The following is a 27,913-nucleotide window of genomic DNA, read 5'->3' on the forward strand; positions in this document are numbered from 1 at the left end:
TACATAAAACACGTTTAATATCCAACCAAGGTCACAGTCATCGCGTATCCCACATTTTGAGCAATAAGAGAGATGGTGAGTTTGTTAAACATGTACAATCTATATTCCAGAGGAGGAAAAAGAGAAAAACCAGTTCAGAACTGCAGTAAACACTGTAACACCACACACAGACTTGGGGGCTGGGGGAATGTCCCCAGGGAAGGGGAAGTCTGGAGCTAGAGAATACAGAAAATTAAATCCACCAGGGGGGTGGGGGTAGGGAAGAAGCACTCATCTGAATGAAATGCCCAGTCCTGGTAGAGAGATCCAGGACAACAGGAATGCTGAGATGATGCCCCACCCTGGGGACAGGGAAGAAGGCTCCTCAGAGGCAAAAGCAGCCAAGGCAATCAGCAGTGTCTTTTCACAGCCCTCCAAAGTAGTTGAGGGGAGAGGGTCTTCTGAATAGAAAGGTGTAGGGTGTGAAGCAATGTCCTTGGGAGTTTTCATAGGGAGGCCCTGCCTCCAAAGGGTTCTCTTTCTCTGTCTCATCACTGCTATTACTTATAAAGAAACCCTTTCAGGAAGAGGCTTTGGGATTCAGCTGAGAAAGCTCTTTTCCTATTCTCCCAGGAACATTTCTTCAAAGAAGAAGGGAAATGGGATAAGATCCTCAATTTGGCCTATTTGGCCTGATCCAAAACTAGGATAGCTCAGGGAGCAGATAAGGGCAAGAGAAATTTTAGAAAGACAAAGTCACCATCAAGTGCAAGGAAACCAAAGAAATCAGAAGTGCAGAGAGCAGAGATAGAGGTAGGAAGGAAAGAAAGGAGAAAAGAGACAAAAGAGAGGCAAGGACAAATAAGTAAAGCAAAAGACAGAAGTCTTAATGCTTTCCTAGGGACAGGGCACAGTTGTTAAAACAGACAGACTAGAAACCCCAACTCCCCCCCATCAACAAACATACAAAGGCCCAGAGAGAAGGACAACTTGCAAACACCCAACACATCCTGAATAAATTATTCACTAAGTAACTGGCAAAAGGGGGAGCTACCCCCAAGGAAACTCTCTTCACAGTTCAATCTGGGGAAGATGATGGGACAGAGGGCACGCTGACTTGTCTGCTGCAGTGAGGATTCAAGTGGGAGTGGAAGGGCATTGCTGGCAGGGGAAGGAACTCCTTTGCAGGGCATGGCAAAAAAAAAAAAATCCAACCTAGAGAGAGGCCCTATACTGGGAAGGCTGTAGAGAGATTCCCATGGGGGCCCCAACTTTCTAGAGGGAGGGTGTGTTTCAGGGACTGTCTTGGAGCTCAGGGCGCAGCCAGCACACACAGGAGCTCAAAAAGCAGCCTTAGGCTTCACAGAAACCTTGGGGAGACAGGGACAGGGCCTCCTAGTTCACAACTCGGTTGTTTGATACCTCCTATAATCTTGGAAAGAGAAAGAAAAAAAAACACCACACCAATGTAATAAGGGTGGGGCGCAGATTAACTTCCACTAGTTCCCATTCACATTTCAGTAACCTTAGATATCAAGCTACACTTCAACATCAAGACCAGTTTATGAGTGCAGGAGACAAATGTAGCTGGGGAATGGATAAAAGGTGGAGAGGGTTGTCTGAGTGCCCAGAAATAAGAAGAGTATCTTCATATTTCAGTGGTCCCTGGGTTGGAGAAGCCATGAAGAAGAGGAAAGAGATGCAGAAGAAGAGGATGGAGGTAGAGGCAACCCATTTCATACTCTCCACTAAGCAAATCAGCTAGACTTGGAGAGACCAGCAGCAGGACTGCTGGGGATGGGGAGGATTTGTGATTGGGAGTGAGTGAACTGTTCCCTCAATAGACATATGGAAATAGGGGGTAGAGGCAGGAGTCTTACAAGTCACTTATCCAATATGCATCTTCACCTGCCAACAGTCAAAGAAGATGAAAATGGAAAGCAAGGCTTTCTCTACCTCCCTCATTCCCCAACTCAGTTCTTATCCTTAGCCACCCCTATCCTTAGTAGGAGAGTCTAGAATTGAAGGGTGAGACATCCTCTCCAAGGCTAACAGTAGAAGAAGAAAGCCACACATTCAGGGAAACCAATGAGAGACTCACCAGCCAGAAGACCAGAAGAAAGAGGTCCAGAACTGACTGACAACAGAGACTCTCGGGGTAACCTAACCCAACCCAGATCAAACCTTTTCCCCTTCATCCTCCTTGGCGAGGTGAGAGGGACAGGTGAGGGGAAGTTTTATGCCCTGAACTGTGCCTGCCCCAACTCTGTCCATCTCCCTAGCCCTCTCTTACATATTTCTCTATACATGTATATACACTCATACACACATACACACATACACACATACATACACACAGAGGCCCGTGCAATTTCCATGTAGAAGCAGAAGGGGAGGGACAAAGGAATAAGGGAGTGGCTTGTGGAGACAGGGAGGGGACTTGGTTGCCAAGAGCACAATAATCAGAGCCAAATCAAGCAAAGGCAGAGAAGCCTCTCCCCATAAGAACTCTGGGGGAGTGGTGAAAATATGGGTGCCACTCCATGAAACCACAACACTCTATTTTGTTTTGTTTTAGATCCAATAAATTGGAGCAAATCATCAGGGCAGCAATTGGGAAACAAGACTGATCATGTCAGCTGTCAGGGGGAGTGGGCAAGGCTTTTGCTAGACAAGTGGACATGGTACTTGGGGTCCTCACCACACTTACAATGGGGTGGAGAGTGGGTGCATGTTGGGAGGGAGGTGGGGGGTGGGCATTGGCTGGCGCTCACTTCTTGTTCTTGAGCTGGTTGGCCAACCAGTCCAGGCCTTCATATAGCCCATCCCCACTGGTGGCACAGGTGGCCTGGATGTACCAATTACGGTGACGCAGAGAGTGCAGGCCCAGTTTGTCCGTTATCTCAGCTGCATTCATGGCATTAGGCAGATCCTGGTGGACAGAGGTAGATAGGAAAAAAGGTATCAGGAACTCTAGGGGAATTTTGTTGAGTTCTTACCCACAAAGGGCACCTTAGATGCCATTTCTTCCTCTAATATTTTGAAGATGCTCATAACAGGAATATATTAAAAAAACTGGCTTGGACAGAGACAACCTAGAGGCAGAATTTCAAGGGAATTCAGACTCACATCACTGAGACATCATTAGTAATAAGAAAAAATATTGGTCAAAGCAGGCTTCCAGGCCAGGTGGTGTTATCTGGAAGATCATAACAACCTTAAAGGAATGGGTAAAGAAGCATTAGAGACTGAGGTAATAAGGACCTTCCTGATCCTAGAAGGAGGGTAGGTCTGCTAAAGTAAACAATGAGAAGACAAGTTTGAAGTAATTCGTCTATACCATGAAAATCCCTAGAGCCTCAGCTGCTTGATACCTCAAAATCTGTTAAATAAGATTGAGGTGGGGAACATGGAGAAAAAGAGCTTGGCTGCTCCCTTCTTCCATACTTCTAGAATTGGGAACACTTTCACAAAGGCTGCTAAGAATGGGTCTCTCTAGGCTCTATGCCACCTATGCTTGGGATAACCCCTTTTCCATTTGGGGTGGGGCTAATGGTAGCATATATTCCTACCTGTTTGTTTGCAAAGACAAGTAGCACAGCATCCCGGAGCTCATCTTCAGCTAGCATCCTCATCAGTTCCTCTCTTGCCTCATTCACCCTTTCCCGATCATTGCTGTCAACCACAAATATCAAACCTAGAGAGGCAGAGCATCTGCTGCATCAGGTGGAGAAATGGCCATCTTTCTTTTCAACCCCATCCTCTTTTTCCCTCTGAAAAATTTTACCCCTCCCCCTTACTCCACCCTGAGGAGTTGCGGCAAGACATGAAGCTAGATGCCATTACTCTGAGGCGTTTGTCCACAGATAGATAGTTGTGGTATTTGTATGAACCTGCTCTCATTTGCATGAGTCTCACTCTAAATCCAGTCCCTCATACCTTGGGTATTCTGGAAGTAGTGTCTCCAAAGGGGCCGAATCTTGTCCTGGCCACCCACGTCCCAGACTGTGAAGCTGATGTTCTTGTATTCAACAGTTTCCACATTGAAGCCTGTGGAGAATCAGACAGGTGTAACTAGGAATGGTGCTCCAATGGGCTTATTCCTCCCACGCTTTGGTCATGGCCCCAGTGAGAATTGGTGTTTCCTGGGTTCTCAATACCCAGGGGGTCCTAAGGGGCAAAAAAAGCCAGGCAAGGGTCCAGAAGAGTGGGGGGACAGGAGGGTAATCAGTCACTCTACTAACAACTATCTGAATGATGGTGATTGAAGCTGACCGTCCAGCCCCTGACTCCTTAAGACTTTATCTCTTCTTACCATAGGAAAAGATGAACTAGGATCCGATCCTACAAGTCAGCTGCCTTGGCTAAGAGGTGGGACTGGCTTGGAAACAAGCAGGGAAGAGTCGTGCATTGAGTGCAGGATGAAGCTTAGGAATCTCTAATCCCAAAGTACCTGATGTTCCTCCACCCTATCCAGCTTGAAAAACAGTTTCCCTCCTACTGCCAGCTTTACAGCCAGGGCTGGGGCCGCAGAGATTCTGCTTCCAAGCCATGCCAAGCCCCTGGCGGGGACATCAAAGTCTTCCACCTGATTCCCAAACAAGGCAGAGAGCAAACCAACCCCAGTGCCTAAGGGTGGCTGCCCTGTGCCAGCCAGAGGAAGCTCATACATGGGGGAGCACGAAGAGCAGGTAATGAATGGAATGGCAGCTCTAACGCCTGCTGGGGAGCTGCCTTGCACCCCCATGCTTTATAGACCTGTTGGGCATGTGTATGGAAAAAGGGACACCCTTCCTGCCCCTTAAGTCAAAAGAGTGAAAAGCCAGTGTGCTGAAGCTGAGGAATTAAAAGTAGGAAGCCTAGCCCGTGACTCATACCTATGGTAGGAATGGTGGTAACAATCTCCCCCAACTTCAGCTTGTATAGGATGGTAGTCTTCCCAGCAGCATCCAACCCCACCATCAAGATGCGCATCTCCTTCTTCCCAATCAGGCTTTTCAGCAGGTTTCCAAAGATGTTCCCCATGGTCACAGCTGCTGTTTCTCAATGGGTGGAGGGAGCTAAGTGAAGCAAGGTAGCAACCTGGGTATGGCTTGGGCCCTGCTGTTATGAAGGGGCCCCAATTCCTAAGCCAAAAAATAATTGCAAATCAAGACTTACCAGCTGCAGATCAGTACATTATACAGAAGTACAGTTCAGTGACAAAGTATTGGCAAATGCTGGATCTCTTTCTGCTCCCAAACTTGTGTAAGCTGTTCCATATGTCATCTGCAATAAGATTCTGTCCTTCTTTTCAAAGGTATTCTGCTGACCCCACTATCAGCCCATTTAAAAGTAAGAGTATTGTTTAAGAAGGTAGAACAGTGAAGACCATCAGGGAGAGGTACAGAGTGGGTCCCTTCTCCCACTCTTTACTTTATGTCATGGAGTGGCCCCAGGAGTTCCCCTTTAGAAGGATAATGAAAAGAGGGTTCAGAGTTGCCTGAGCCAGCCAGTCCTCTGTGCCTAGGGGAGGCATGTATCATCCAGCAGCTTATTCAGCAATTAACATATGCCAGATGCTGGCATTCTTTTGGAGTCTGGGAATGAGAGACACACACCCCAAACCCAGCAGGCGAAAGAACAGGTCAAGACAAAGTGCATCCAAACACAAAAATTTGAAAGGTGGGAAGGGAGAAATCCTATTTACAACTTAAAAATCAGCGGTTTGATGAATTTGGTGATTATTTTTTTTTTCATCAAAAACATCTTCAGTTTTGCATTTTCCTATTCTTTTCAGTTCTCAGCAAAATCTTTGAGGGTAGTAAATGAGATAGATTGACAGTCTCCAGAGATTTAAGTTCTAATTTATCCAAAAGTACAGAAACAATGAGCATTTATGGAGTGTTTCATCTTCAAAGGCATCCCCAGACATCCACTAATGAGCCAGGCGTGGTATTCTTGGCAGGTTCCCCTTAAGCCCAGCCCCTGACCCAAAGGGCCCACACCCAGGTTTGGCTCAACCATAGGGCTACAGCCAAGTTGCCCACGAGCCACCCAGCCCTATCCAGTCAACAGGATTGAAACCCATGGGTCCCAATCAGTGAGAATCATAAACTCATAGCATTCAGGGCCACACCTCATCCATTGTTTTTAGTAAGCTGTATTCTTATGATATGTAGGGAAAGGAATAGAGAGGTCAGAGGTTAGGAAAAAGTAGAGAAAATGTCTTTAGATTCTCAGAAGCTCCTAAGGAGTATGACTTTCTTCTCCCTAAAGTTTAATCAATACTGCCTTACTATCTAAAATCCACCATACTCCTTTTCTCCCCATCTCTTATCTCACATCATATTTTCCCAATCTATTTTTTTCTTCACTGCCACTCCCTCTATATGCATGCCTGATCTCATTTTCCCTTGTCTTCTCCAGCAGATTATATCCACTATCATTTCTAATTTTTTTCTAATCTTATTTCTCTATCTATTGCCTATCCCTCCCTGGTGCCTACACATATAGCTATGGGTTTCTTCCCATCTTTAAAAAATCCTCAGTTGATCTGACTACTCTGCTAGCTTTTATCCTCTATCTTCCTTTCCGTTTATATCTAAACTTCTTGAGAAAGCTGTCTGTACTAAGTGCCTCTACTTCCTTCCCTCTATAATTTGACTTCTGACCTTATCCGTTCAACTTCAACTGCCCTTTCCAAAGTTGTCGATGATCTCTTAATTGCCAAATTTAATGTTTTTTTCCCTAATCCTTATCCTTCTTGACCTTTCTGCAGCATTTGACACTGTCAATTACCTCCTGAATATTCTCTCTCCTCTAGGTTTTTGTAATACTGCTCTTTCTTGATTTTCTTTCTACGCAGCCTTTCCTTCTAAGCTTTCTCAGTCTCCTTTGTTAGATCTTCATTCACATCATGCCCACTATGTTCTGTCTTGGGCCTTTGTTACTATTCCCTCTAAACTACCTCATCTGGTGATATCAGTTCTTACAGATTCAATTATCATCTTAGCAAATGATTCCCAGAGCTATATATCCAGTTCTAGACTATCTCCTGATTTACAGTCATGAATCAACAAATGCCTTTTAAAAACATCTTGAAAAGGATGTTTTGTTGGCATCTCAAACTCAATATGGCCAAAACAGAACTTATATCTTTCCCCTCAAATTTTTCCATCCTTCCAACCTTCCTATTACTTCCTATTATACCACCATTCTCCCAGTCACCCAGGTTCAAAACCTAGGTATCATCCTCAATTCCTAATTCTCATTCATCCCATATTTCACAGCCTTTGACAAATCATGTTGCTTCTACCTTAACATCTCTTAACAACATTCCCTTCTCTCCCCTCACAGAGCCACCACCTTAGTTCAGGCCCTCACCTTTCAGGTGGAACACTGCAATAGCCTTTTAATTGGTCTCCCTGCTTCATTTCTCTCCCCACTCCAATCCACTGTCTCAATAGCTGCCCCAGTGATTTTCCTAAAGCACAGATCTGACCATGTCACCCACCAGTTTGATAGCCTTCAGTGGTCCCCTGTTACCTCCAGTATCAAATATATATTCCTCTGTTTGGCACAGAAAGCTCTTCAGAATCTGAACCTTCATACCTTTGACATCTTATACTTTATTCCCCTCCATGAACTCTACAATCTAGCAACATTGGCTTATTTGCTGTTCCTTGAATACATCTCTATGTATTTGAGTTTTCACCCCATCTCTGTGCCTATACATTGGCTGTCCTCATGTCTGGAATGTTCTTCCTTTTCACTTCCTCCTCTGTTTCACTTGACTTCCTTCAAGACTCAGCTCGATTTTCACCTTCTGCAGGCCTTTCTTGGCCTCTCAGCCACTCAACTACAAGTGTCTTCCTCTCCGAGATATGTTATAAGTACCTAGTTATTTTCACGTTTGTATTCCCCATCAGAATGTGAGCTCATTGAGAATAATCAGAGACTATTTTTGCCTTTCTTTGTATTCCAACACTTAGAAAAATGTTCGGCACACAATAAGCACTTAATAAAAGCTTGTTTATTGACTACTCAAGAGTGTCAGCATTCTGCAGTGGAAAGGACCCTGAATTTGCAGTCAAAGACTTGGATTTGAATCCTGGCCCTGTTACTATCTTTGTGATCTTGAGCAAGTAACTTCAGTACTCTGTGTCTGTTTCATCATTTGTAAAATAACTAGATGACCCTTTGGTGACTTTCCAGCTCTAAATACTATAGTCCTGTGGCCTGTATATGCCTGTGGCTCTTGTAGAATTCTGCTGTCTTTCCCCTTCTTTCCAAGTTGCAGATCCAGAAAAGAGTTTTAAATCTTAAAGTTCTCCAGAAAAGGAGATAATGAAACTTTCCTCATTCATCTGTCTCTAACTAAACAGTAAGATATTTTCTGCCTAATTTCAAGCTTTTCTAATATAATTCAAGTCTATTTTCAATTGCTATGTCTCAGTGCAGAGAAAGTGACCCATCATGTCCCATATCTCTTCTTTTGAACATATCACATCCTTTCTTTGTTCTGGATAGACAGAATGCAATAACCCTTGGCCAAAATTAATAAAGATCTGTCAAGACAACATAACTTATGTTTATCTTGTCATCCACGTTTGAAGATGCTGTAGCTGACAAAGATCATCGTGTAGCAGCAGTGACTGGTAATAACTAGTGCCAGACCAACACACTTTTCCACAATGAGCACATACAGATCTGGTTTAAGACTGTCTCCTGAAATGATCTGATACGCCAAAGCTTTAAAACAGAAACACTCTTCCTCACTGCTAAATGACAAGCTGGTATGGCTGCTACTATTACCTACCATTATACAGCCATATGTCACAGTGGATAGTACCGGGCCTGAAGTGACAAAGACCCATTTTCTTGAGTTCAAATCTGGCCTCAGACACTTACTAGCTGCAAACGAAAATAACAACAGCATGACACTGGGCAAGTCATTTAACCTTGTTTGCCTCAGTTTCTCATCTGTAAAATGAGCTGGAGAATAAAATGGCAAACCACTTCAGTATCTCTGCCAAGGAAACCTCAAATGGGGTCATGAGGAGTCTGAAATGACTGAACAACAACAAATATCTTATTTTTGCATTGTTACCTGTTTCACACATTTTATCCCTTCTGCACTTCATTGTGGCATGGAGGTGACCATGGTTTTAGATTATTACAAAAATTTATTATCAGATTTTGGTTTTTTTTAAAAGGTATGCTCATAAAGCAGATCCAACCAGACTGGAAAAAGCTTTGTATATGGGCTCAGGACTATTATGTGAGATCCAGCCTACTTAAGTGTGGCAAAAAAAAAATGGCCATCAGGTTATGAATGTGATTTTTTTTTGTTCCCAGAAGCTCAATAATCTATCCCATGCATGAGGGCATTGCAATTTCCATTGCTGGTGGGAATATTCAACGATGAAATTATAGATCTTTTGAACTGCAAAAGTATCACTAGTTATATTTCCACATGTTGATTTCTTATCCCTACAAATCAAAAGCACCATTGAGAGAGGTACTATGTCTTATATTTTTGGCTTTCCTCCCTTAATGGACACTCAGGATTTGTTGGCTTACCAATTAAAACCAGTTTTTAGAGTCTGTCCTTTACATTTCTTCTGCTCTAGCAATGTACAGTTGCCTCACTTCAGCATCACCATTTACCTTGCCGTGGTATACTCTTCTCAGGGAAATTGTGTTGAGATGAACACTATGCTGGTTTACTGACCATGTCCTAATAGGTGATTCACAATTGGTGACGTTTCTCAACTGGCCAGTTGTGCCATCTGTGGTAGATCCAGGTTCTAGCTTCATAATAATTCACATCTACATAAAGGATTTTCTTGTAACAACCCTATGGGAATGTATAAGATCTTGATTTTGTAGATGAGAACTTAGACTTTAGACATTAAGTGACTTGCTATGACACCAGGATTTAAATCCAGGCTTTCTGACTACTAATCTAGTGCTTTTTAAAACTACACCTTCTTGTTATAGAAGACAGATAATACCCAATCTTGTAGACCTTCAGTGTAAGAGCTAGAGCTAGACTGCTTTTGAATGTGCATTTCAGTACCTGGCACAGCACCTGACAAAGTAGCCACTTCATAAATACTTGTTCAATTGGTCCTATACTACATGAACTTTTCTAAATACATACTGGCCTTCTTGATATGTTTTTCTATTGCGGGCTGCCCAGGAACCAGAATTCACTAAAATTCCTGCCTTTCACCATGTTGAATGCCTAGTGCTATCAGAAATCAAAAGAGCAAGGATCTGTTCCTATACACTGAATAGCCTGCAGTTACTCTTTTGCCACATATGAGATGTCAAGTTGAAATGCAAAGTTTACATGATGACTCAGTAACTGAAACTGATACTGTGTGAATAAAGACAACAAAAAGTAAATGCAATATGTCTATTAATGAAGAGGATGTATTCTAACATTACAATTCATTTGCAGACTCTTCTTTATTAGAGGTAAAAATCACAATAAAACAAATAAGAACACGTAGATATCTTCTTCAATGTACTTCACTGGTATGTAATTCATCCATTCCTCCTCTCTAAGTGAGATATATTCTTTTTGGTCACTCCAGATGTTTCCCTGTCCAGTGACAGATGTACTTGACTGATGTACAAGTGATAGCTCCTAATTCAAAGTGACTGAGATAGAACCACTGATTCATTCTTCTTAGAGGACACTGACCCAAGCACTGAAGCAACTAGAATTTCCTCTTAATCTCCTATGTGTCCAGGCTCACACTGTTGAAAGAAATTTAATTTCCAGAGAATTTGTTAATGTTGGAGTTTTGCATAGGTACTTTTTTAGGCACCATGAAATGAATAAATCAGTAATGTTCAAAGTAATGTGGAGATTGCCTATATTTAGTTTCCCTGGTACTAGCTGGCATGCCAGGTTTCTTCAGTTGATAGTTGCACTAATTCTTAAAGGCAATTCAATCCACAATCTTCAAATGTCTTATTTGATATTGCCATCAGTGAGTGAGTTTGTGCGTATCTCAGCTGTTAGATTAGTGCTTCAAAGGCTTCCAAATATTATTAGCTTTATCAGGAAGTTTCCCAAAGAGTAAGAGATCTTTGGATAGTACCTTCTAGATTGGCCCACGGCTGAATAAATTTGGAACCTATTTGATTCACAGAGAATCATCAATTTTGATATGACCAATTACTATAGAGTTCCTTTACTGTTCTAATGAACTCTGGTTAGCCAAATTTATAAAATAACTGCCCCCCCCAATTCTACTGATGGCATCAAAATGCTTTAGTGAAGCTAAGATCATACTATAGAAAGCTTGATGTCTTTTACCATTTTCCTGTATTTGACATGCAGTAAAAATTATGTCTGCTACATTGAGTTGTAGCCTAAAATTATAATAAACTTCTAGAAGCACAAGGATAATAATAAATGCAATGGCTAATATAGAAATATCTGGGCTAGACTCTTGCTAGTAATGGAGTCTAATATACCACAAAAGTTGCCACAAGAAGCTACCTCACCTCTTTTTTTCCCCCCTAATTTGATTATGATATTGGCATATCTGAAAATCTAAGGGATTTTCTTAGCATTTCTATTTGTTGAAGTAAAGCGTCTACAGATATCTATAACAAACCTTCATAGATTAACAAAATGTTATCTCCCAAAGCCAGGTCTTTCTGCAAACCATTTATGTAATATTGGAGTTAATTGTTCTTCGAATGTTTGATAGAATTTACTTTTAACTCCATTTAGGCCTGGGACATTTTTCTTTGATATCTGTGATTTGTTCAGTTATTTTTCTGATACTAGATTGTTTAAATTCTATACTTTTTGTTCTGTTAATCCAAGTAGTTTACATTTTTATATACAGTGATTTCATTTATGTTTTGTTGGGATATAATTGGGCAAAATAGTTTCTAACAATTTCCTCTATTTCTTTTTCACTTCTGAATTTTTTTCATTTTTTACTTTGGTAATTTGTTTTTCCTCTATTTAAAAAAAACCTGAGGGGCAGCTAGATGGCGCAGCAGATAGAGCACTGTCCCTGAAGTCAGGAGGATCTGAGTTCAAATCCGGCCTTAGACCTAACACTTGATATGTACTAGCTGTGTGACCCTGGGCAAGTCATTAACCCCAAATGCCTAAAAAGTAAAAAACCAAAAACCAAAAACAAACAAACAAAAACCCTGAATTAGCTAATGGTTTGTCTGTTTTACTTGTCTTTTAAAGAAAACCAGCTCCTAGTTTTATCAGTCAATTCCATTTTTTGGTTTATCTCTTCTTTATTTTTTCTGTTTTTTGTGTTTATTTGGTTTTTAACTTTATTTCCTACTTGTTATTTTTAGTTACATACCCAACTCACTGCTCTTTCTCTCTTTTGTTGATGCAAGTATTGGCAAATATATATGTGTGTGTGTGTGTGTGTGTGTGTGTGTGTGTGTGTGTGTGTGTGTGTGTGTATCCATATATTTATTTATTTATTTATTTTCCCCTAATCACTGTTTTAGATGCATTCCAGAAGTTTCGGCATACTGTTTGTTATTTTTCTTTGGGAAAAAAGGGCAGCTAAATAGTAGCTATGTCATTTGGTAGATACATACCTCTCTCTCTGTGTCTCTCTCCATATATATATATATATATGTACATTCACTATAGTTTCAGGACATGATATCTGTAAGCATGATGTAGCTTTCCAGATTTTATCTCTTTTGACTATGTCTATTTTTACGGTTCCCTTGCCTGAAATTGTTGCCTCTTCTTTCCTGGATTCACCCGAAGCATATTCTGGCCCTTCATTTTAACTCTATATGTATCTTCATTTTTTAAGTGTGTTTCTTGTAAAAAACCAACATTTTGGATCCTGCTTCCTAATCTATTCATCACCCTCCTCTGTTGTATAGGTGAGTTCATTCCATTTACATTTACAATTATTATTTGTGTTATTTCCCCTCTATTACATTGTTTCCTCTCTCCCCAAAAATCTTCCTCTGCACAAAAAGTGAGAAAATAAGACGTGATCAAAATTAATAACTTACAATTGCAGTACACTGATCATGGTCCAGATGCCAGATTGCTGGTTCTTATCCTCTCTATCCTTTTAATCTTGTTATATACTAAGTCTATGTAGCTGACATTTGCTTTGCTTGTGACTATTCCCTCCCAAATTTTCCCATTCCCTGTTCCCATCTATTTCTCTATTGATTTTAATGTACTTCTACAGTAAACTATGTGTGCACAAAAATATGCATGTGTGTTTGACCTCCCTTTGCTTGGTTCATATAAGAGTGAGGTTCATGAGATGCTTACTCTTTCCATCCTCATGTTTATACATATATATATATATATATATATATATATGTGTATATATATATATATATATATATGTGTGTGTGTGTGTGTGTGTGTGTGTGCGCGCGCATATATGTGTGTATATATATATATATATATAATATATATATTATATATATATCTATCCCAGTTATGAGAAATAATTTTCCCCCCTTCTTCTTCCTGTCTTAACTAGTGTATTTCTCCCTCTTTTTTTTTAAACAAGCAATAGCACAAAAGAACTCCCATTTCTTGAGTTTTTTTTCTTTTCTTTGCTCATCCTTTAAGTTCTGAAGACAGATATTCTGAAGGGACAATGGCTTCCTCTCCCATTACTGGGAAATGAGCACTGATCACCATTTAACTTCATTTAAATTTCTCAAATGTATTTACCTTGCCAAATTTCCTGTCTTCTATGTTTGAATTTAATAATTCTGCCCAGCTCTGAGTTTCTCATCAGGAATTATTCAAAGTCTTCTATCAAAGGTCCATTTTTTCCCTTTGTAGGACTATACTTAGTTTTTGAGGGTAAATTATTCTTGGTTATATGCCTTCTACTTCTGCCTTTTGGTATACTGGATTCCAAGCTTTCTTTTTCTTTAACTAACTGCTTCGTAATCTTGTGTGATACTGACTGTAGTTGTTTGGTATTTGATTCTTTTCATTTTAGCTTTTGTATTATTTTTCTGTTGACCTGAAAGCACTGGACTTGGATTATGTTTCTGTGCATGGTGAATTTGGGGATTCTTTCAGTTAGTAGATGACATGTGGATTCTTTTTATTTTCACTTTGCTCTCTAGTTCTCATAATTTTGGGCAAATTTTTAAAAATGAAAAGCAGATTGCACTGGTTTCAGGCTCCTTATCTGGCATGCCCTTTGACTAGGATATCTGCTGATTTCTGGCAGTCTTCTGGCAAAGTCCCAGGAGGTTGGAGAAACTCACTGGTGGGGTTTTGTTTTGTTTTTTGTTTGCTTTTTGGTGAGGCAGTTGGGGTTAAGTGACTTGCCCAGGGTCACAGAGCCAGTAAGCATCAAGTGTCTGACGCCGAATTTGAACTTAGGTCCTCCTGACTCCAAGGCCGGAGCTCTATCCACTGAGCTACCTAGCTGCCCTGATGTTTTTCTTTTAAATCTTTTGTTTTATCTGGCGCTCTTCATAATTTCTGAGGTGTTTTCCAGGGGTAGAGGGAATGGGCTTATTTAGAGTCTTTATGTCATCACCTTTAACAGAAGTCCTCCTCTAACTCCACAGCCATTTCTTTCCCAGGCTACATACCCAGTCCTTTATGTTTTTCCATTTTTTGAGGGCTCGCTTCAAATTTCTTATAATTGTCAAAAAGCCTTTAGTGTCCATTTGAAACTCATATTATGTTGGGCAACATATAAATAGAATTACATAAACAATAATTTATAGCCCCATGAAGTTTACAATCTAAAGGGGTTATATAAATATATACATTTATAGGACAACTGAATGAAAACAATGGACCAACACATCTGTACTTATTGAAATCTAAAACAAAAAAATGGGATAAGGAACTGAATGAGAACAAATAATATGGGAAAGATATTTGATAGTTCTTTTGTGTTAGGCTCAGGATTACATTAGCTCTTCATAACATTTCGGAGGTCATCTAGTCTAACCTATGCCTCAACAGGAATCCTCTCTGTAGTGGAAAGGAGGTCTGGGGATAGTAGAAAGAGCAATGGATCTAAAATCAGAAGAACTGGGTTAGAAGCCTGGCTCTACTCTTAGTACGTGTGTGACAAGTCACCTAATCTCTTTGTATTTCAGTTTCCTTATCTTAAAAAAATGTTAGGTTAGATGATGTTTAAGTTCTCTTCCAGTTTTAAATTCCGTGACCCAGGACCTCCACTGGTGGGGAATTATCTTCAAAATAAGTCCACTCTACTTTTTAGAGAGCTGTAATTGTTGGGAAGTTTCACATTATATGATGCTGAAATCTGCCTGTCTGCAACTTCTACTTACTGAACCTAAATTCTATCCTTTGGGGCCCTACTTATTCTAAGTTTAATCTCCCTCTTCCACATTAAAGTCCTTCAAATAACTGAAGACAGCTAATATGTTCCCTAGCTAATATGCTCTCCAAGCTAAATATCCTGATTGGCTTCAACTGGCCCTTGTATATGATTTCATCTTCTCACTATCTTGGCAACTGTATCCATGTCCAGTATCGGGGTGGTAACCTCGAGACCACATGTGGCTGGCCCTCTGGATCCTCAAGTGTGGCCCTTTAACTGAATCCCAATTTATTTGTTCTGTGAAGTGTGGATTCAGTCAAAGGGCTGCACTTGAGGACCAAAGAGCCATGTGTGGCCTCAAGGCCGCGAGTTCTCCACCCCTGGTTTAGTCTGTCAGTCTTCTTGCTCAAAGGTGGCATCCAGAGCTAGATACAAATCTCTAGAGGTGTTCCGGTTACAGAAGAGTATGGTGGGGCTGAAATTTCTCTATGCTTCTATTAAATTTATATGCTTCTATTAAAACAGCCTAAGATCACTATTCTTCATCCCTATCTTGCTCTCTCCAAACCTCTGCAGCTTCCTTCAAATCACAGTTCAGATTCAATCTGACATAGGAAGTCTTTCCTGATTCCTTACAGTCATTAGTGCTCTTTGCACAGCCCTGTTTTTCAAACAATGCTGTTTCTGTCTCATAGGATATAAGCTCTTTGAGGGAAAAGGTTTTCATTTCTGTCTTTGTATCCTGTAGTACAGTGCTATCAATCCTTCTTTCTTGGCTGCCACACTATGATGCTAATTCATACTGTGCTTAAAGGCTGAAAACTCCCCCATATCTTTTTAACATAGATTGATATCTAACCACACCTTCTCCACCAGAAAGTTTACATTTAATTTTAAAAATCCAACATGGAACATTATTTTTATTTCTATTAAATTTTATCTATTAGATTTTAGTCTATTGTTCTAGCTTACTAAGGTCTTTTGAAATCCTGATTCTGTGTTAGATGTCCATCTCAGCTTTGTGTGATCTCCAAATTTGATAAGCACACCATCTATCCTTTCACCAAATTCACTGTTAAAAATATTGATCAGAAGACAGACAAAAAGAGCTCCCTAGGGCAAGTCACCATAAGCCTCTACCTATAAAGACACTGATTTCGTAATCACTATTGTATAGGTCTGGTCTTTCAATCTGGTTTGAATCTACTTAACTGTCATCTAGCCCCATTTCTAAAACTAGCTCTTTCTCTGAATGAGCCATTTCATTATTTCAGAGCACCAAGTCAATTGTCATGGGCTCCACAATTTGCTCCTTCTCTTCCTACTGCAGCTACCTCAAGAAAGAACAGGAAGTGGATCTGTGAATTTATTGATATAGGGAATTCCCTGGTAAGAAACGACCCTCTAACAATATAGGTTGGCACCTTCCCTGCAATTTATGGCCTTAGCATAGACCACATATCTATCCTATGGACTATCATTAGGATATAGACTATAAGCTGAGAGTTCCAAATGTCAGTATGCCAGAGGCAACACTTGAACCCAGGTCTTCCTGGCTTGAAGGCAGCTAGACAGTGTATTGGACGGACTCCAGCGAGATATGCAGCAAGGAAGACCTGGGTTCAAATCTGACCTCAGACACTTACTAGCTGTGTAACCTTGGGCAAGTTACTTAACCCCTGTCTGTCTCAGTTTCGGCAACTGTAAAATGGGGATAATAATAGCACCTACCTCTCAGGGTTGCTGTGAGGATCAAATGAAATTGTAAAGCACTTAGCACAGTGCCTGGCACATAGTAGGCACTATATAAATGCAAGCTATCATCATCATCATCATCATCATTATTGAGGATAACTCTATCCACAATGTGGGACAACCTAAAAAGCTGCTGCTAAAACATTAAATTTATTAAATATAAGGCCCTGATAATAAACACTCCTTTCCTCATTTTTTCACATACACTTCAGGGTACATATGAACATTTTTTGAACATTTTCCTTTCAAGGCAACCATTTATTTCCATTTAATTAGATTTCATGTGGATAAAAATATTAGGGATAAGGAGGAAAAATGGTGTGTCCCCCCCCCCGATTAAATCACCAGACAGCTTTAACCAAATATACCTCAATTCTAACCAGAGTCTGCCTCTCCTGTTTCTAAAAATTATCAGGAAAAGCAATTCTATGTTTTTGATCATCTGATTACTTAGAATCACTCTTAACTGAAAACCTCTCTCTTAACTTAAATCCTTGTCTTGAAATCATTTCTTTGCGCGATCTCTCTACTAAGAAAAGGATATCTGAGGTGCATACTCCATAAAACAGACTGTAAAAATAATTTCCACTCTCTTTTCTTTTCACCATGATGGATGCAGCCTGTTCACTAAAGTAATGTGAAGCTGCGGATGCACTGTTGCCCCCAGATTTTGGGCAATGGCTTCCTCGGGCTCTTCGAGGACCCAATGATACCATCTCAAGACTGCAAGAGCACTATAAGACACAACGGTGAATTTGTAGTCAACAGGTCTGAGTTTGAGTCCCTGCCGCATACAGATTGAGTCACACTCAGCAAATCATTTAACATCTCTGAGCCATCTGGGAAATGGAGATAATACTTATATTAGCTTCCTCATGCAATGGTATAAAGAATATGCTTTGTAAATTCTTAAATGTTGTAGAAACATTAGCTGTTATTACTGCTGTAAAGATTTCTGTACATGTGGGTCCTTTTCCCATTGGTATGATCTCTTTGGGATACAGCCCCAGAAGGGCTATTGCTGGGTCAAAGGCTATGCACATTTTTATAGCCCTTTGGGCATAGTTCCAAATTGCTCTCCAAAATGGCTGGATCAGTTCACAACTCCACCAACAATTCATTAGTGTTCCAATTTGTCCACATCTTCTCCAACATTTATCCATTTTCCTGTTTTGTCATTTTGGCTATTATTACTAATATAATTATAAGAGGGGCTGAATCTAAAGAAGAAGAAAACTGCCAATTAAGAGAAATATTACAGTCTTGTTTACTATGTCTCAGTTTTCCCATCATAAAAAAATGATCCCTAATATCTGTTTTCACAGTAAGGTTGGGAAACATGAAATCATATGATCACTTATTTAGAGCTGGAAGAGACCCCAGAAAGACTGAAAGCTCTATTACAAAATACACAAACCACAATGCATAAAGCATACCTAATGGCAAAGTTCAAAGACCGTAGCCTGAGGTCCTAGTCCCACTATTTGGCTACTTCCCAGAAACTCCGAAGAGTTAGATAAATTAGACAAATCACTTCTCTTCTTCACTTCTATGAGGCATCAAGACATCTTTGACAGAATGTGTCAAAGCTGATTACTCACTTAGTGTGGTCATTCTTTCAATTAGTATAAACTGAATTCCTACTATGTGCACATAGGATTTTGCTGGTCACTGTAAGATGGGGGTAGGGGAGAGAAAAGAGATAAAACTGTAAACTCTTTAAAGGCAAAAACTGGTTTTATAATCTCATGGTGACAAGACACATATACACACAAGAATAAGTAAACAATAGCAGGCAAAGAGTGTACTTCAGAGGAGTGGGGGTGGGGAAAATGTGTTAAGTGATCCCTCTCCGGTAGAGACTCCCGACCCAGATGCCCTGGGATTCGACCCAGCTCTCAGAATGATCTAAATGGTCCACCTTTGTGTCCAACTCTTTTCATTCTCAATGACCAGGCCAGTCCAAGAAATAGACATGAGGCAAGATGGATATAAAGCACTTGTCACAGACCTCTTGGTAAGGATGAGAGGGAACTTTACAAGGTGGCCAGTGTCCTGTCTTGTTGCACTGTACCCAAGCAATCAGACCCCAGTAACAGATTACCTCCCAATAAAACTTTCATGCCACACAGACCAGGGGGGATCAAATCCAACAGAAGCTGGGGACAGGTTTTCAGTTACACTTCGCCCTCACTGGGATTACCTCACAGTTTCTTTTCATCCAACCATACTACCTCTTCATCTCGAACCCTCTAACAAGTCCAGTGAAAAGGGAAAAGGCAGGTGTGTGAAGCAACATCGTCCTGGATACTTGGGGAATGAGGCTCATTCCCAACCTTGAGCTGCTTACTTTCCTAATCAAATGGCCCATTTTAAAAGGGAACTTCCTCCCCCTCCCCCTCCCTCAAACGGTTGGCTTATAAAGCAAAGGCACCATTTTCTGTTCCAGGAATCCTAGTCCTTCCAAAGGGAAGGAATGGGATTGGAAGATGCAAACCCGGGGCCGGCTCTAAGATGCTCCCTCCTTTCGGCTCCAGTGAAGGCCGCCCCCGCTTAGCCTGGGGGAGGGAGTACCTACCTCCCTCCTGCGAGCAGGCGGAGAACCTCCTCCCTTCTTCTTCTCCTCTTCCTCCTCCTCCCCCAACACACACCTCCAGCTGCCCTCTCCCCCCCACAAGTGTTCCCAGGGAACCCAAGAGAAGCTACTCGCCGCCCCGAACCCCCGCCGCAGCTGCGCTCCTGCCCTCCCCCGCCCCCCACCTGCCCCAGCCTCGGGAGGGTGGGGTGTCACCCAGGCGAGGGGGGGAGGGCAGAGACGCTCCCTCGCCTCCCGGTAGCCCCTTCCCAGGACACTCTCCCTTTCTGGATCTCCCCCCGCCCCTCGTCCCTGCCCCCAACCCACCTGGGGGGAGGGGAGAGGAAAGGAGGGATCGAGCACTGCCGGATACCAGCCTCCAGTCCCTGGGCCCCTCGGAATGACAGGAGGGGAGCGAGCCTGCGTCCGTCGGTCTGTCCGTAAGTCCCCACCACCAGCTCCCCGTCCTTCAAACGAGGGGGCCGGAGCCTGACGCCCCCACTCCAAGCCCCCACCCAACCCCCCGCCGCCGCCTTCTCTCTCCGGGGGAGGGTACCTGCCTCGTGCCCCTCCGGCTTGGGGGGGGAAGGGGAGCTGTCCCCCCCCCCGGATCTCCCCTTCCCCTCCGTCCTCCTCCCCTCCCCCCCAGCCATCTCTCTGAGGGGAACTCAGGCCCCAGCCCTGTCACCTGCTCAGGGAGCCAGCTCCGTCGCCTCCGCCTCCGCCTCCGCTCGGCCTTGCTTCCCCGGCTGACTCCGCCGAGGCTGCTCCCCCGTCCCCACCGCCCGACAGCCCGACCGCCTGCCTGCACCTCGCACCGGAAGCAGCAGCGGTGGTAGCTAGAGCTGAACGACTGCCCCCGCCTTCCCCGGCCCTCCCTCCCTCCCTCCCTCCCTGGCCCTACGTCCCTCCGCCTTCCCCCCACCCCCCACAGATCTTGCGAGAACTGCGAGGCGGCGCGCGGCCGTTCTCGCGACATCCGTCACCATGGCAGCAGCTGCAGCAGCGGCAGCTGCGGCACCTCGGAGGATGGAGCGAGGGCGGCGGCGGGGGCTGGGAGGGAGCGCAGTTGGAAACGGAGCTCGGGGCTGTGAAACCTCGTGGGGTGTCATGTATGCGCACGCATGCACACATGCGTGACACATATGTGTAGACACCGTGACTAGATATACACGTCGTGTACATTACGTGTAGACCATGCTCAGAGTGTGTAGATGCTATGTATACATACCATATATATTGGGACTACTACTACTAGCTAAAAATTGATTTAGCGCTTACGATGTAGTTGGCACTGTGTTAAGCCTTTTACAATTATTATCTTGTTTGAGTCTCACAACAACCCTTAGAGATAACTGTTAATATTGTCACCATTTTACAGATGAGGAAACTGAGGCAAAGTTACTTGCCCAGGGTCACACTAGTAAAGTATTAGTCTTGCACAAGGTCACACTAACTATTGTTTCGGTCAGGTATTCCTGACTTCAGGCCTAGCACTCTCTCCACTGTGCCACCTAGCTGTGTATATGCACACGCACACATATGCACACATGCATATATACATACATGTATATGTATGATGTATATACACATGCCCAGAGCCTATTTGCTGTGTGTGCGTGTATGTATGTGTGTATATATGTGTCACATATGTACATGTATATGTACATATATATTCTGAGAATCCTATTTTAACTCCCATTCTTGTAGATGAATCCCAGCACATCTCCCCTGTCAGGATTCTAGAAGTACTCCATCAGGAATTGGGGGATGATTCTTTAATGTTATCTAGCCAGTTTGCTTCCCCTCAAAATCATCAGTCTAGAGTAATTTTGCTCAGGCAGAATTAAGTAGCTTTTTTCCCCCAAATGTTTTATTTTTTCTAATTAAATGTAAAAATTTTTTAACATTTTTTAAAATGTTGAGTTCCAAATTCTCTCCCTCCTTCCCCTCCTTCCTCATTGCTGGAGCAAGCAATTTGATATAGAGTATACATGTGCAGTCATGCAAAACATATTTCCATATTAGTTATGTTGTGAAAGAAAACATGGACAAAAAAACCCAAGAAAAATAAGGAAAGTTTTTAAAAAGTATGCTTCGATCTGCATTCAGACTCCATCAGTTCTTTCTCTGGAGGTGAATAGCATTCTTCATCATGAGTCCTTTGGAATTTTCTTAGATGATCATATTGCTGAGGATAGCTAAGTGATTCACAGTTGACCATCTTGCTGTTACTGTGTAAGCTGTTCTCTGTGTTCTTCTCTCTTTGCATCAATTCAGGTAAGTTTAAGTAGCTTTTTTGACAGAGGTATTTACTAAGGGAGAACAGTTGTTATATAACATCTCTCCTCCAAAAATTTGTGATATATTCTTTCCACAAGCACATACAGAATCCAGGGGAAGGTGGGTTCAAGTTTAGAGAGCACATGTGACAAAGAAAGTTGTTGGTTGCTGGGCTGTTTTTTTTTCCCTTCCCATTTATGAGATGCCCAAGAAGTTCACTTGAGTTATTGTAGAGATTCTTTGCTGAGCTCCCTGTAGGTCTATGAATCTACATCCATTCTGTCCTTGGTTCTCAATATACACTGACATCAGCTATGCCACTAGGACGTAGATGGAAAGATTGGACGTCCAACATCCTCTAGACTAGCTTTCAAGATTCTCCTTGGTCCAAAGAGAAGAAGTAGAGGAGGAGGGGGACCCAGACCAAGGCTAAAACCCATGTGTTCCTTCTCAGGGGTTTACTGGAAATCTTTCTCTTCTGGCTTGCCATTCACTAGGACTCCCTGATTCCATCTATCTTGATGCTTTCGTCCAGATCCATTACTGGATCCAGAAGGCACAAAGAAATCCATCAGACAATTAGAACATACTTTCTGTACAGTGTACTTTTATGCATTGGCTTTCAAAGACTTTTTACATTTAGCCTAAAGGTCAGAGATTTATGGATTGGTACCATCTTATCACTCTTTTTTAAATGGGGTGGAGTGACTTGATTGAATAAATCTAAGCCATATGTGTATATGTAGATGCACGTATGTATAATAATTCAAACCTCTGCTAGATCCAATCTCAGGTGAGAAGAGGAGCAACCTTCCCTGTGACTCTGGATCTTCCATCTCCTGCTGAACCTGTCCCCTGAGGGAAGAGGAAGAGGAAAAAAAGTAGGGAACAGGGCTTCTATTTCCTGCCACAAAAGTTTGACTTCCATCTCCCACTGCAATGTCCCCTGACTGATTTCCAGCCTTCGGAGAAAAGTGAAAAATAGCTTTCCATCTCATGGTGAGCCTTCCATCTCATGTTACATGTGTTTCCTGCCTGATCTCCAGCCTCCTCTGGAAAGAGGTGTGGAGCCATCCAACTCAATGATTGACATATTCACACATGGTCTTACTCTAAATATCTCAGTGATTCTTAACCTGTGTAGGCCATCATTTGCATCCCTATTCCCCATCCCCCATCACCTGATTCTATACTGTCTTGCCATCACTCACAACTACACCACCTCTATGTTCAAGAATTCTGAAATTCTCTTATATGGCCATAATCTATTGGCTTTCCACCTCTCCCTCTGCATTCTCTTACCATACCATGACCTCCAATTCCTTAGCCTTTCAGTTCTCTCCCAGGCCATGACCCCTTCACTAACCACTCCCTCCTTTCCCCATCTTGACCCCTTGGTGAAGTAGTTCAACTTTACTCTGTCCTCTTCTCCTGAGTCCCTGGTCCCCTTATTATATTACTGATTGTGACCTGCCAAGCCTCAGCCTTGGATGACTCCTACTATCTGCTGCCTTCAATCCTACACATATGCTGCTGAATGAAATCAAGCAATTGTTCTGTGTAGGTCCATTACAAATTTATGTCATACAATCTCAAATGGGCCCTCACTGCTGCAAGGCAATCCTTCTAAATCTCTCTTATCAACTCATTATCCTATTCTGCACAGAAGCTTTTCCAAACTTTTGTTTTATCTCTCTTTAAACCTCCCATGATGCCACCACCCTCATCCCCTCTCAGCTAAGAACCTTGCCTCATATTTTACAGAAAAAAAGACCATTTTCCGTGAGGTCCTATTTTTCTCCTTTTCCTCATTTCCTATCACTTAGGTGTTTTCTGCTTCTATCAACTCTATCACCCTTGTTTCACACAAAAAGTTGGCCTTATTCCTTAACAAGGCACATCCTTTACCTGAACAAACTATGCCATTTCATCCTGTCTTCTTCAACAGAATAACCACTTTATCTTTCCACTTTATCACTTATCTTTTGTTTAAAAGCTCCTTCCCTATTGCCTACAACATACACGTCTCCTCCCCCATTCTGATAAGCTAGAAGTCTTCTGAATAAGATCAAGGGTAAAGCAAGGATTCCCATTATCACACTATTATTCAATATGGTACCATAAATGTTAGCTATAGCAATAAGAGAGGAAGAAGAAATCAAAGGAATTAGGATAGGCAGTGAGGAAACAAACTATCACTCTTTGCAGATGATATGATGGTATACTTAGAGAACCCTAGAGAATCAACTAAAAAAAACTATTTGAATTAATTAACAACTTTAGCAGAGTTGCAGGACTTATGCAGCACATAAATCATACCATTTCTTTATATGACCAAGAAAGCCCAGCAGCAAGAGATAGAAAGAGAAATTCCATTTAAAATAACTGTAAACAATATAAAATACTTGAGAGTATACCTTCCAAGACAAACCCAGGAACCAATGAACACAATTACAAAACACTTTTCATACCAATAAAGTCAGATCTAAACAATTGGAAAAATATCAATTGCTCATGGGTAGGCCAAGCCAATATAATAAAAATGACAATTCTGGCCAAACTAATTTATTTATTCAGTGCCATACCAATAAAACTACCAAAAAATTATTTGATAGAGTTAAAAAAAAAAAAACAACAAAATTCATCTGGAAGAACAAAGGGTTGGGGCAGCTAGGTGGTGCAGTGGATAGAGCACCGGCCCTGAAGTCAGGAAGACCTGAGTTCAAATCTGGCCTCAGACAAAACACTTGACCCTTACTAGCTGTGTGACCCTGGGCAAGTCACTTAACCCCAATTGCCTTAAAAAAAAAAAAGAACAAAGGGTCAAGAATATCAAGGGAATTAATGGGAAAAAAATGCAAAGGAAAATGGCCTAGTAATACTAGATCTCTGGTACTGGCTAAGAAATAGAGTGGTGGATCAATGGAATAGATTAGGTACATAAGACACAGTAGTCAAGGACCATAGTAACCTAGTCTTTGATAAACCCAAAGACATTGGGATAAGAACTCACTATTTGACAAAAACTGCTGGGAAAACTGGAAAACAATAGGGCACAAACTAGGGATAGACCAACATCTCACACCATATACCAAGAGATGGTCAAAATGGGTGCGTGATTTAGACATACAAGGTGACACTGTGTTTCCCCCCATCCTCAAAAAACTTCTGTCCCCAATAACTAACATCATCTATCTCTTCTTCTTTTGTGGCTAAGCTCTTTGAGAAGACTGTCAACAATAGTTGCCTCCATTTTCTTTCCTTTCACTCTCTTAATGCCTTGCAATATAGCTTTCAACCTCATCATCCCACCAAAAGTGTTCTCTCCAAATATACCAATGATCTTTTAATGGCCAGATCCAGTGATCTCTTTGACCTTTCTGTAGCCTTTGACACTGCTGATCAGTTTCCCTCTTCTCCTTGATACTCTCTTCTCTCTAGATTTTCAGTATACCACTTTCTCCTGGTTCTCTTTCTACTTAACAGACTACTTTTTCTCAGTCTCCTTTGTTAGATCTTCAGCCAAATCACACCCAATAATTGTAGGTGTCCCACAGGGCTTGGTCTTGGGCCCTCTTCTCCCTCTATACAACTTCATTTGTCAGATGGACGCTATGGACACTATGGATACTGATGACTCTCAGATCCACCTATCCTCTAACCTCTCTGTTGCCCTACAGGCTTTCATCTCTAACTGCCTTTTAGACATTTTGAACAGGATGTCTTAAACTCAACATGTTCAAAAATTAAGTTGTTTTCCCCTAAACCTTTCCTGACTCCTAACTTTCCTATTACTATCAAAGGCAATAGCAACCTCCCAGTCACCTAGGAGTCATCCTCAACTCTTCTCTGTCTTTCATCCCTCATACCCAATTTGTTGCCAAGACCTATCAATTTCATCTTTGCAACATCTCTCAAATATGCTACCTTATTTTTTTTAATACTACCTTCTAGTGCTACATGCTATTGTAGGCCCTCATCACCTCAAGCTTATACTATTACAATAGCCTACTGATGGGTCTGCCTCCCACAAGTCTCTCCCTACTCCAATCCATCCTTTTTTCAATTGCCAAAGTGATTTTCCTAAAGTGCAGTTCTGACCATGTCACCCTTCCCCTGACTCAATAAACTCCATTGGCTCCCTATGTCCTCCTGTATCAAATACAAAATCTTCTGCTTGGAATTCAAAGCTCTTCATAACCTAACCCCCATCCCAAACTTTTCCAGTCTTCTTACATTTTTCCTCTCATCATGTGCTCTTCAATCTAGTGACACTGGCCTCTTTGTTCTTCCACAACTAAGATACTCCATCTCTCAGCTCTGATCATTTTCTGTGGCTGTCTCCTGTGCTTGGAATACTCTCCCACTTCATCTTCACCTCTTGGCTTCTCTGGCTTCCGTCAAGTCCCAACTAAAATCCCACTTTCTTTTTTTAAAATATTTTTTATTAATTTATTTCGATTTATCAACAATCACTTCCATAAGCTTTTGAGTTTAAAAATTTTCTCCCCCTCCCTCCCCTCTCCCTCTCCAAGATGGTGTGCAATCTGATACATTCCTATTAAACATATTTTCACATTAGTCATGTTGTAAGGAAGAATTAGAACCAATAGGAGGAACCACAAGAAAGAGGAAACAAAACAAACAGAAGAAAAAAATGGCAAATAGTATGCTTTGATCTGCATTCAGACTCCATAGTTCTTTCTCTGGATGTGGATAGCATTTTCCATCATGAGATTTTTGGAGATGTCTTAGATCCTTGCATTGCTGAGAAGGCCTAAGTCTATCAAAGTTAGTCATCTCACAACATGACTGTTACTGTGTATAGTGTTCTCCTGGTTCTGCTTACTTCACTCAGCATCAGTCCATACAAGTCTTTCCAGGTTTTTCTAAAGTCTGCCTGCTCATCATTTCTTATAGCACAATAGTATTCTATTACATTCATATACCACAACTTGTTCAGCCATTCCCCAACTGATGGGCATCCCCTCAATTTCTAATTCTTGGCCACCACAAAAAGAGCCGCTTGTAAATATTTTTGTACATGTGGGTCTTTTCCCCATTTTTCTGATCTCTTTGGGATACAGCCCTAGAAGTGCTATTGCATGGTCAAAGGGTATGCACATTTTTATAGCCCTTTGGCCATAGTTCCAAATTGCTCTCCAAAATGGTTGGATCATTTCACAACTCCACCAACGATGCTTTAGTGTTCCATTTTTCCAACATCTTCTCCAACATTTATCATTTACTTGTTTTGTTATGTTGGCCAATCTGATAGGTGTGATATGGTACCTCAGAGTTGTTTTGATGTGCATTTCTCTAATCAAAAGTGATTTAGAGCATTTTTTTCATATGACTATAGATAGCTTTAATGTCTTCATTTGAGAACTGCCTGTTCATATCCTTTAACCATTTATCAATTGGGGAAAAATCCCACCTTCTATGGGAAGCTTTTCTCAATCACCCTTAATTCTAGTACCTTCCCTCTTTTAATCATTTTCTATTTATATTGTATGTAGTTTGTTTGCATATATTTGTTTACTTGTTGTCTTCCCCATTAGATTGTGAGCTCCTTGAGGGCACAGTGGCACACAAGAGGCACGTTATTAATGCTTATTGATAGACAGACTGAATACCTCCAAAGGGCTAGCCTTCTATTTCCTCTCCCTCTGTACAAAGTGCCTGCTTTGCTCTGGACCCACATGCTGGGGTAACTAGGGTTAGTCCAGAAGAGCTTGGCCACTTATTGTCTTTGGCTCTTTTACATCTCTACGTATGTGTGTGTGTGTGTGTGTGTGTGTGTTTGTGTGTGTGTGTGTGTGAAGCCCAGATTCAAGTCATGTATAGGAACTCTCCAAGGTGGGGGGAAATAGAATGATATTCAATGTACAATATGAAATAGGTATAGGACTGCTAGTCAGAAGAATGGCTAAAAATCACAAAGATAAACATGAATGCAAATACTCAAAACAGGATACAATAACATAACTACTCATATTCTCCTCTGAGGCTGCGATTTAAA

The 27,913-nt window shown here is 41.6% G+C and overlaps 1 protein-coding gene and 1 long non-coding RNA gene across 7 annotated transcripts in view; one reads left to right on the plus strand and one right to left on the minus strand.

Moving 5' to 3' along the window:
* On the minus strand, positions 1–20,399 carry ARF3 (ARF GTPase 3). The gene is made up of 5 exons (XM_020966307.2): positions 20,297–20,399; positions 4,857–5,105; positions 3,919–4,029; positions 3,552–3,676; positions 1–2,911 (listed from the first exon to the last, which is right to left on the minus strand). Exons 2-5 carry the CDS (start codon positions 5,002–5,004, stop codon positions 2,750–2,752), a joined length of 546 nt encoding a protein of 181 aa, XP_020821966.1. The 5' UTR covers positions 5,005–5,105; positions 20,297–20,399; the 3' UTR covers positions 1–2,749.
* LOC110194134 (uncharacterized) overlaps positions 19,523–27,913 on the plus strand; it is a 22,761-nt gene continuing 14,370 nt past the window's right edge. For 4 of the 6 annotated variants that reach the window (XR_013487545.1, XR_013487546.1, XR_002320636.2 and 1 more), the window contains exon 1: positions 20,463–22,890. This is a non-coding gene — a long non-coding RNA (uncharacterized LOC110194134). Of the gene's footprint in view, positions 20,049–20,462; positions 22,891–27,913 lie in introns of those variants that run through there. The other 2 variants (XR_002320639.2, XR_002320638.2) reach the window with 2 other exon arrangements.

Source organism: Phascolarctos cinereus, unplaced genomic scaffold (genome assembly GCF_003287225.1).
Source record: "Phascolarctos cinereus isolate Bilbo 61053 unplaced genomic scaffold, phaCin_HiC Scaffold_1;HRSCAF=81, whole genome shotgun sequence".
NCBI lineage: Eukaryota > Metazoa > Chordata > Mammalia > Diprotodontia > Phascolarctidae > Phascolarctos > Phascolarctos cinereus.

Excerpts from the sequence above, each read along its gene's own strand:
- ARF3 (XM_020966307.2), bottom strand. The coding sequence starts at position 5,004 with ATGGGGAACATCTTTGGAAACCTGCTGAAAAGCCTGATTGGGAAGAAG. Across the intron at positions 3,677-3,918 it reads CTACTTCCAGAATACCCAAG|GTTTGATATTTGTGGTTGAC; the intron begins GTATGAGGGACT and ends CTGCCTCTCTAG. Across the intron at positions 2,912-3,551 it reads TTGTCTTTGCAAACAAACAG|GATCTGCCTAATGCCATGAA; the intron begins GTAGGAATATAT and ends TCTGTCCACCAG.